The sequence below is a fragment of the Larus michahellis genome, chromosome 11, assembly GCF_964199755.1.
Source record: "Larus michahellis chromosome 11, bLarMic1.1, whole genome shotgun sequence".
Classification (NCBI taxonomy): Eukaryota; Metazoa; Chordata; class Aves; order Charadriiformes; family Laridae; genus Larus; species Larus michahellis.
The window spans coordinates 12974602-12985192 of record NC_133906.1 but is presented as its reverse complement, the minus strand read 5'-3'; the positions used below and the strand labels follow the sequence as shown (position 1 = coordinate 12985192).

The 10591-nt window shown below is 54.5% G+C and overlaps 1 protein-coding gene across 5 annotated transcripts in view; it reads left to right on the top strand.

The window, feature by feature from the left end:
- Window positions 1-6521: 6521 nt before the first annotated feature.
- The window catches only part of ARHGAP26 (Rho GTPase activating protein 26), a 149217-nt gene continuing 145147 nt past the window's right edge, over window positions 6522-10591 (top strand). For 4 of the 5 annotated variants that reach the window (XR_012589553.1, XR_012589554.1, XM_074604573.1 and 1 more), the window contains exon 1: window positions 6543-6823. Coding sequence is in view for 3 of the 5 variants with exons in the window: in XM_074604573.1 (XP_074460674.1) it covers window positions 6670-6823 (154 nt within the window). In the remaining 2 variants the exon portion in view is untranslated. Of the gene's footprint in view, window positions 6824-10591 lie in introns of all 5 variants that reach the window. The other variant, XM_074604574.1, reaches the window with a different exon arrangement.

Below are 10591 nucleotides of genomic sequence, written 5' to 3'. Positions count from 1 at the left end.
GAATAGGGGACCAGGACAATCGCACTTAGCTCTCATGGTGGATTTTCCTTGTGGTGTGCGGCATGTCTCCTCTCAAGGCGTTCACCCAAAAAATCCCAAGCTTGAAATTCTTCTTACTTACATATCACTTGTCACTTTTGTGTCAGTAAGAACTTCCCTGCAGGGCCTGTAGTAATGTTTCATTTGCTACTTCGGTCAATTGCAGATTTTCTTTTTCCGCTTTCTAAATAACCACTGCTTTGCTCTACAGCATCCCTGTGCTGGTGAGGCCTGGGTGGGAAAGGAGCTCCTGAAGCTCTTGGGCAGCACGGTGAAAAACCAGGGATGAAGGGCAGAGCGAAGATGGACACCCACCCTTCTCTCAGGGGGAGATGTAAACTGGACCATGAGCAAGGAAACAATGATCTTCAGTGCAATTAACCCTGTCGTTGCTTGGAAGGTAATTATATATACAAACACACACATGTAAGCAGTGAAGTTCCTTTATGCGTGTTCTTCCTGCATCATGTTAATGTGCTAAATGCCTCTAGACATGCTAGTTCCCTGACCCATAACTTCTTGCCCTCATCTTTGTGCTTGAACGATTGTCACATCTCCAGAAGTTGTGACCACACAGTCACTGTCTTCATGATTTGTAACGCAGACTAAACCATGCCGCAGATAACAGCTAATAATGCAGCGCTTTGTTCTGGCTCTACATGTATGCACAGTGCCGTTAACATTTACAGTGTGAATGGTGCTCTAAAATGAGATAGAGAAGGGATCATTGTGGCTTGAATCAAACAGGGATTTGTGCTGCTGGGTAACTGAGCCTCTGCAATCTGCCAATTAAGGCATTACTCCTTAAAATAATGTTTCTGGTTTTTAAGTTATTTTATGTCCAACTCCTGGGCATGGCAAAGTGACCACAGAACTGAGCGTGACGATTCTAAAAGCTGTTCTTCTGTGGTACTTCAGCATAAGGATCTCATCGTGCTTTTGATCATCAGTCATCGATACCATCACCAAAGTAAGGGAAGACAAAGGAGACATTGAGTGTAGATGCCTGGCTCCAGCACCATGAGGATCATCATCCTGGAAACAAAAGTCAAAGCATAACATCAGGCTAGGAAAACCCAAAGGGATTCACGAGTATCCCTGTGCTCTGGGGAAGGTCCTGGTTTGGAATCCTGACAGTGGGCTGCTTTTGGGGTCACTAACTTGAATGGGAGAAGGGAGGTTAGCAGTCAGGGCAGGTATAAAACTTAATGAAGTAGTAAAAATTTAAGTAAGCTGCCACTGAAATTGGGGAGGGAGGAGGCAAGCAGCACTCTGGAGAATTGTGCCAAAAATCAACAGTGCTGGGAAGTGTGCCACCTCCCGCAGCAAGCCTTATGCCTTATTTCCAGTGCGAAAGGACTGGCCCAGTTAACAAAACTGAGGGGTCAGGTGAAGGGTCAAGGATATACATAGCTTCTCAGTCTTAGCTAGAGAGTACTGAAAAAGGTTTTCTTTTATTTTTAACAAGAAATTGAGGCAAACCAAACTCCTAAATTGGCTAAAAGCACAGCACCAGCAAACTCCCAAGCCCAAGGAGCGTTCCCGCTCCCATTTTGGACACGCTGTTGTGCTTGGAGCTGCATCTTGGTCTGTCCGCTCTGTTACCTGCGAGGAAGATGAGAGGAGATGGTGCTATTGTCTCCTGGAGACAGCTTCCCCTCAGATGCCATCCATGCCTGTGGGCTTTGTTCCTGTGATTCCCGCTCTCTTCTCGGTGCTCCCAGATCTCTCCACGGCACGCGCCAGGCGAGTGGCTTGGCAAAGACGGAGCTGTAAGTAGCTGGCATGTCCTGGGCACGTATGGACGGGTGTGACTGCTGCGGAGCAAAAGCAGGAGGAGAAGCCAATTAGCTCAAGACAGACGGCAGGCTTGCAGCAACTATAGTTACAGTAATACGCTCTCTGTGGGGGAGAATAACTGATTGCCCAAGGCACAAACAACAGATATAGGGACCTGGAAGGAAATAGATGTGGAGATTGTTTCTGCTGCAAGTAGGACACCACAGACTAATAGCATCGTGCACTGGTATTTCCATTCAAAAAGAAACCACCTTCCAAAAACAATTACCACATCTGTGGTGTCTGTGAAACCCAGGAAGACTCAGTAGCAAAAAAAAAAAAATTATTGGAGGTTAACTAATGTAAGCTGGGAGCTGAAGAGATTTTGTAGATTGGGAGCAGGGACCCCAGTCCTGCTTGCTTTTCATTTCAGGGAGATCTGACCCCCAGGCAGAGGCTCACTTATGTCACTGCTGCTCAGTGTAGAGACCTGGCTCCTGGGTTGTCTCGCCCACCCCTGCAGACCTGCTGGAAGCCGGGAGGAATGACTGCAAGGAGAAAAGAAGTTAGCTGAAGAAGGCAAAAGAGGAATTGAGGGGGTGGAAAATTGTGAGTGATTGCTAGAGGTGCAACTTGGGGAACAAAAGGTACTGTTCTGCTCTAAGATTGATATATATATCTCATGTTATCTATATGTAAAAGTCATGAATGCTCAGTGGAGGGAGCACTCTATCATGTTGAAGGTTTCTCTAAGGCTCTTTGCTGCAATCACATGGAAAAAATCTGTCTGATAAGAACATACCCAGAACATATTTCCAGGCTGACACAGCTGCACTGGAGAAGGGGAAGTTGTTGGTGTCTACTCTGGAATTGTACTCACAACTAACAAAAGGTCCAAGCTCAAGGATGTGATCTCTCAGGAGGCCGTCAGTACAATAGGTCAATACATGCCTTTTGGTTTACAACACAGAATTCATGCAGATTCATTGTAGTAGATTAATGTATTATCAGGATCACTTTTTTTTTTTTGGCCATATACAATGCTTCATCTGTGCCTAGCTCAATAAAAATCCTTCAGAGCAAGAAAGATGTTAGTGTGATATATAGTCACATAATAAAATAGACCTTGAACGTTGCTGCTCGAGGGCAATTCCAAGAAACCTCTCATGTCACTCGTGGTTTCTGACAGTCGAGATGCCCATTGTAGTCTCCTGGGGTTTAAAGAAATGCATTAGCGTGCCCAAGTGTCTGGTGCTTTGAGACCTGAGTTGTGGGTGGTTTTCCATCTTCCCTCCCCCTGTAATGCTGGTTTTTACTTTCACAAGCAGTGGGAGTACTGCTGGGACTGGGGGTCAGCTGTCAGAGGGGAGCCTCCAAAATCACCAATGCAAGGCACTTGCAGGTTAATTAGGCTTAATGTCCCCTGGCAGGTACCTCGGTCCCTGTGCATGGATGCCCATGCTTAGCACGCACCACAGCACTGGTCTTGCCGTGGGCAACTGTCAATCCGAGCCTGCGGAGACGGGGCTGTGAGATGCCATGAGCTGACATGGTGGCTCAGCGCTGATGTGTGGGGACAGGGCTGGTTCCCCACCTCCCGCTCCCGCTGTCACTCTGGCTCCTACTTTACCTGACTGGTCTCACTTAACTGGCAGAAAGCTTCCCCAGTGGAGAAGTGGCTCATTCCTGCCATGTTAGCAATGATTGCTTCACAGAGGTGCAGTAACCCCTGCAGCCACCACAAGGATGGGGGCAGGAAAATGGAGGTGGGGAGATGCTGTGCTCAGACAAATTAGGGAGCTGATCCAGCCAAAAACTAGCTCTAAAAAGAAAAAAGATTGTTAATTTTCACACAAACCTGCTTAATCCATCTGACTGTGACCCACTCAGAGGTAACACTGGTGCGAGGAAAAGCTGGGAAGAGCAGCTGGGGCTGATCTGAGCTGATGCTATTGCAGCTTCCCTCTTCCTCCTGCTTGGCTGTGGCTGGGATGGCCCCCACCCCTGCACCAGCACCGGTGGTTATTCAATCCCAGAGTGCGCTAAACTAGGTAGAAACTGCTCACTTTTTTTTTCCCCCCCCAAGCTGGATTAGTTTTCTGCTGACTTTGCTCCCTGAGCGAGTTAGCTGTGGGATGCAGGTTTGTGACTGAGCAAGGGAAAATGTGTTAATGTGTGGTCAGGGCTGGGCTCACTGGTGGGAGTGTGGGACTGTGGCGGCCGCAGCTTTCATCTGTGGGAAGTATGTGTAAACGCAGCCTTGGAGAGGCACGGAGGAGTGTGGGCTGGAGACCCGTGGGCTAAGCTCTGCACCCATGGGGATCAGCAGGCAGGTTTCTGTTGGTTTAAATGGCAGTATTACTGGACCCCTACACAGCTCCAATTGACTTGGTTCCCTCGGAGGTGAGACAACTGAGTTGCCTAAAAAAATAAATCAAAGCAGGCAGGCAAATACACTGTGATTGCAAAGGGATGCAGCCTATTATCTATGGGCAGGAGGATGTGGAAGTTGGGTTTTTTTGTTTGTTTGCTTGCTTATTTTCCCCTTCGGTGGTATTCTTTTACAGTTTGGATGCGCAATCCTAGCAAAACTGGGCTGGAAGATGTCCATGGCTGTTCCTCCTGCCCTGCTCTGCTCCCACACTCGGGGCTCAAACACAACGAGAGCATCCTGATGAATGCGACATAAGCCAGAAAAAGGGGAGACAAGTCCATGACCTGGTGCATTGATCGCTGCCTGCCCGAGGCCTCAGTTCCAGACCTGTGGTGTGTGTGGTATTTCATGTGTGACAGAGCTTTGTAATGGCTCGATTCTGTCCTCATCAGAAAATGACAGTCTGAGCATCGTTACTTTCTGTGGTTCTGGAAAGGCAGCGAAAGAAATTGCTTCCAGTCCCAAATATACTGATCCTCTAAGGCAGTGTCCTACAAATCTAGTTACAGGTTCTTCTGTATTAGCTGTAAGTGCTGGAACAGTTTTTAAATGTGAACAATGGCGATGTAGAAGGATAAAACCAAAATATGTGCTCCCGTGGCTTTGTACAGTGTAGAATTAAGAAGCATAATCTAAATAATACTAGTGCTTTTATAGGGCTCTATGCATATGGCGTAAATGACAGCTAATTAAACTTTATATCCTGCCTACAAGATAAGCATGTAATTAGCATTACATCCTTTTTTATAATTAGGAGACCTCATGCAAAAAAATGTGGCTCGCAAACCATATTTGAAGGCAGTGACTCAGCCTGAATTAGGCTGTGGTGTGAAGATTGAGAAAATCGTGCTTTAGACCTGCCAGCGAGTAAAAAAAGCAGAGACAAAAGGTTGAGCTGGCATCAGGTTGCTGTGCCTGGACCCATCCGCTCAAAAACATAGGTGGATTAACTTTTTAACATCGGGCCCGGGCTGGATCCCGTTCTGTCAGCCCTACGCGAAGCCCAAGCTTTGTGCAAGACCATCCATCTTCCCCAGTTTGCAAAAAAGCATAAAGCTGGCACCGGCCCCGCATCGTGTTTCATGGCTGACTTGACAGGAATGCTGCCCCGTCGCCGTGCTCGATCCGGAACGCGCTCGCTGTGCGGCACACAGGCTCGTGTTTGCCGAGCGGCAGCCGCCCCACATCCTCCTCGCCAGCCTGAATGGCTGAGCAGGGGAGAAAGGGGGAATTCCAGTCATCCGGGGATTATCCACAAATGTGTCTGTTTGTCACAGTCTGGGGTGAGAGGCCATCGCCAGCTCGTACGTGCGTGTCTCTGCCTGGGGGGTGGCTCGCCCTGGACTTGGTGCCATCGTTTATGGTAAGAATGGATTTTCTCAAATCCATGGGGCCGGTACTAACAGATTCTCCTGTTTTATTGATGATTAGCCACTGTCCACCTTATGGCAGGCAGAGCCAAAACCATGAGGAGGATTGATTGTTTCGTGGGCTGCACTTTGCTCCTGCAAACACCCGGCCGAGGGAAGGAGGTGACGAGGCAGCTGCTGTGCTCGGGCCAAATTCCTGGCGTGTTCCTGAAGGAAATGGGATGCAGGGAGACGTGGACGGGTTTGTGCACGGCTCTACAGCGCTGTCCTGCTGGTCTCCATCTCCAGTGCTGGGCTGGGGACGGGCTGGGGACAGGGACCCGCGGTCCCTCCGTGGTGCCAGGCTGCTGCCCGCTGCTGCTGCTGCCTCATGCCCAGCCGTTTCGAGGGATTAAGGGTTTATTTTCTCAACTCACGCCATTAAACCCGGAGGAATAATCTCCGACACAGATGTTTGATGGGAGGGAAAAAGCTGCAACACGGAGAGGCTCAATCAGCCGGGCACTGCCCAGGCGGTGGATGAGTCCCTCCTGCGGGCCGGGATGCGGGTTTCCACCGGGAAGGTCCACGGGGAGAGACGCGGGGGCCGCCCGGGCGAGGCCCTCGAGTGACCCCTCGAGTCTCCCGGTGAGGCCGGTGCGGGCGGGGCCGAGCGGGGCTTGGCCCGGGGCTCCTTCAGGCCGCACCGGGCGGGCTCCCACTCGGGCGCCGCTGGACCCGCCCCCCGTGCCCCGCCCCCGCGGGCGCGGCGCCTGATTGGCCGAGCGTGCGGCGTGGGCGTGTCCGGGGCGCGGCGGCGGCGCGGCGGGGCGGGCGCGCGCGGGCCCGGGGCGGGCGGCGGCTCCGCCCCCCCCCGCCGCCCTCAGCGCTCCGCCCGCCCGCCCCGCTCCGCCCGGCCCGGCCCGGCCCGGCCCCGCTCCGCTCCGCTCCGCACACACCGCCCGTCCCCGCAGCCGCGGGCCCGCGCCTCGGCTTAAAAACCCCCCACTTTTATTTTTTTTAAATTTTTTTTTTGGCGGGGGTTGGGGGGGGGGGGGTCGGTGCAGCATGGGGCTGCCGGCGCTGGAGTTCAGCGAGTGCTGCCTGGACAGCCCCCAGTTCCGGGAGCGGCTCCGCTCCCACGAGGCCGAGCTGGAGAAGACCAACAAGTTCATCAAGGAGCTCATCAAGGACGGGAAGTCGCTGGTCGCCGCCCTCAAGAGTAAGTGAGGGACCGGGGGGGGCCCGCCGGGCCCCGCCACCTCCGGCCGCCCCCCGGCCCGGCCCGCCGCGGTCCGCCTGCCCGCGGTCCCCTCTGGCCCGTCCTTGCCCTTCTTAGGTGCGTGGCCTCCTGGTCCTGCTCCATCATGGACCACCTGCTCCCACCCGTGTCCCCCAGCCCTTTGTGGTCTGGCTGGTCCATCAAGACGTGCCTGGTCCTGGTCCACCAGGGCGTGCATGGTCCACCAGGATATGCCTGGTCCTGGTCCCTCTGGATGTGCCTGGTCCTGGTCCACCAGGTCCCAGTCTGTGGCCCTCAGGGGTTGGGTGGTTTGGGGACGGTTTGGCAGGGGTGATGGGTTGGTGCCGTGTCCCCCGCAGTTGTCCTCTGTCCTCTCTCTGCTCAGGGTGGGGGATGCCCAGTGCCCCCTTCGTAGGAGCGACAGCTCCATTCCTGCTCTTCCCCCCACGGGGTCTTTTGGGTTCTTTTCTTTTTGTAAGTTTCTTTGGCCCCAACCACAGCTCGCTTCCCCGGCCAGTGGATTTCCCGTACCGAGCACGCCGGCAGTGTGAGCTGCTACCAAGCTCTCCCTGCCCTGCTCCAGTTGGGCACTGCGGAGTGGTGGGACGGGAGAGGGGCATGTCCCACACCTGTGCCGTGGAGCACCCCCGGCATTGCCTGTGATGTGCCGGCCTGGCTCGGGGATGTGGCGGGTTGTTTGGGGAGCTGAGGCTCTGGCCGAGCCACCACCCTGTCCCATCCCAGGGGGCTGATTCCTGCTCCCTGCCCAGCCGACCTCACACCCAGCCCCATGCACGCGGTTCCCCTGTGCCGGAGCAGCAGACTGTAACGTCTGGATTACAGGGACCCCCATTGTACCAATTCTTGGCATTTTGGGTTAGAAAACCCTCAAAACCGACAGCTGTCGGTGTGTGTATGGTTCTGCAGGTCTGAGCTGTCTGTCTGCGGTGCGTTTCCTTGTCTCGCTGAAGGCTGCCTGTGCCTGGCCCTGCCTGGAGCCTTCATTTTATCGCAGAACAAATCCTTCAGCCTCGTTCTTCACTGAAAATATATTTTAGGAATCAGCTGGCAGGTCCCAGGGGTGTTTGTCTCTGGGCTTGCTCAGCGGGCACCTTCAGCGGGTTGCTGGGCAGGTGCTGGCTGAGAAGGCTGTGCCCTCGCCCCGGTCACGCTGTATGGCAGGTATTTTTGGGTGTGCTGAGCCACTGCCTGCTGCTGGTGGGCTCCTCTCCCACCGGCCATGGCCAAGCTGCATGGGCCCTGCACTCCGGGCTGCCTGCGCCTGGGCAGGAAGAATGCTCGCCGGACTCCGGAGATAAGGATGTTTTTATGGCTGAATTGTTTTGTAGCCTCTATTGAATGCGTTCCTGGATTAGACCTTAATTCCTGTGCAGGACTGGGGGTGTGTGTTCTACTGATGCCCAGACTGCGGTCCGTAGGGGCATGAATAATGAGGATTTTGCCGGAGCGTTAATTAACGCTCGAGCACCGGTGCTGTCTGGCCTCGTGGCCATGTTGTGTCCATGTGCGGCCGCGGGCGCGGTGGCACGCTCCCCACCGAGGTGGTCTGCAGGCCCTTTGGGGAAGGTTTGGGGGTGCGTGGGGCAGGGCATTGCCTGGGGGGCTGGGTATGAGTGTCCCCTCCCTGGCTGGGATGCTCGGCTGCTCTGTGCATCCTTCTCCTGCATGTGGCCCCTTCTCCTGCTGTACAAGCAACTTCACTGGCCGTGTGGCCGCTGGCGAACCATGGTGCCTCTGACTTCTCCAGCAGAGACCGGGCACAGGACAGAATCTGGCCCAGCCCTTTCCACCTGCATTACCCTCGGTGCGCAACGGGTCTGAGGTCTGGCTGTGTTGTGTGGGCCATCGCAGACCCTCTGTCTGACCAGGTATGGAGGTGTTCCAGTGGTGCAGAGCTGCTGCACTGCCTCTTGCTGCGTGTTGTTCCCATTTCACTACCACGGGTGTTTGGGATGGCACCGCCATGCACCGGAGCCAGTGCGGGTGCTACCTGGTGGCCATTCCTGGTGATGACCAGGCGCTTGCTTCTCTTACCCGGTATTTCTTTTTCTGCAGTGTCTCCAAGTGGTTCATCTCCTTGTGGCTGGGCAGGATGGTGTTATCTCGCCGCTGACATCGCCTCCACGCGCGTCCCTTGGCCATTGTGGAGGGCGTAGGGATGCGGGGCTGGGCAGGTCCAAGGAGCAGCAAACCCCCAGCTCAGGGCATGCTCTTGGCAGAGCTAGGCGGCCTGAAACCGAAGTTACTTGAAGTCTTGGCAATATCCTCTCTCATTTTCCTTCCTCTTGCATTTTCTGCTGAATGTTTCACATCCTCTTTGTTTTAAGACAGGCGCGAGGGGAACGTAACTCTTTGTGTATCGGTGAGGAGGGAGGTGAAGGGGCAGCTTGGATGGGGTGCAGTTATGCAGTGGGGAGGAAGGTGCAGGAGGGAGGAAGGTGCAGGAGGGAGCAGCACCCCTCCACTGCTCTGGGCAGAAGTGGTCTCCTGTTCCCCACCACCCTGCTTGGCCCTGGCAGCCCTTTGCTGCCGACACCAGTGCAGGAGCAGCGTGCAAGGACGGTGAGGCTGGTGTGAAGGCACGGGAGACAGTCGCTCTCTGGATTTGGTGGAGGGGCTGTTCTGCAGCCACCCTGCTTTTGCCCTCCGTGAAGGAACGGAAAGAAATGGGAATGATTCACAGCACCTTCTTCATTTTGAAAAAGATAAATTTGGAAGGTTGAAAATACTCCTCATTTGCTGAAGGGCTGGTCTTGCTAAATGTCCTCTGATGCTGAGGGCATCTCTAGAGTGTGTGTGTGTATGTGTATATATATATATAAAAAAAATACTGTGGGTTTTTTCCCCCCAGTGAGTATCTGTGCCTATTTCTATTGTCTCCCTTTGCTGCTTGGCTGGTATTAGGAGTGACCTGGTTTTCAGCAAAAACGTGTCCCTCTTTCTCCCTTATACACCATACATAAATTATTCAGAAAGTTTTGCAAATGCAAAGACCTCAAGTGAGACATAAATAATGAACTCGAAGCTTGGGTGCCGTGAAACTTGTTCTCCAGCGAAGGAGCCATGGTGACCATCGGTACCAGGGATACAGAAGCTTTTTGCCCTGTGTCCCCTGTGGAGGGGGCAGGCAGGGACCTGCGTCCCAGCCGGTGCCTGGTCCTGCCTGCAGCGCCGGCATCGCCCCCAGCCTCTCCGTGTCGGTGGAAGGGGATATCAGTTGCCCAGATGGTGATGCAAAGATGCTTTGCAGCTTGCTTCGGAGCACGAGCAGCGCATGGAACGATGGGGGATGTGGGGGTGCGGGTGGCTGGCAGTCATCACCTCCCTCGCGCCGCTGCGGGGGGCTGGGGGAGGCACCCTCCTCCTCTTCCTCCTCATCCCTCTCCTCCTCCCGCAGACCCCAGGTCTCCCTGCGCTGGCAGGGGCTGTGTCCCTGTGGTGCTGGGGCTGCGGAGGGTGCGGGCTGCCACCTCCTTTGGGTGCCAGGGCTGCAGCCCGGTGCTCTGCCACGTTTCTGCTGTTGTTTTGTTTTGCTTCTTCCTCCCAACTCCCAAGCACTAATTTGAAGCCACTGAACTCGTCCACGCCCCGGCTGCTGCTGCGCTCGCACATCACAGGCTGCAATTTGTGTGGCGGGCCCTGGCCAGGGCCGGTGGGGGCTCTGCGAACCCCTTCCCCATGAGGGGTGCAGGAGCTGGACCCCCGCCGTGCTGTGCCGTTCCCTGG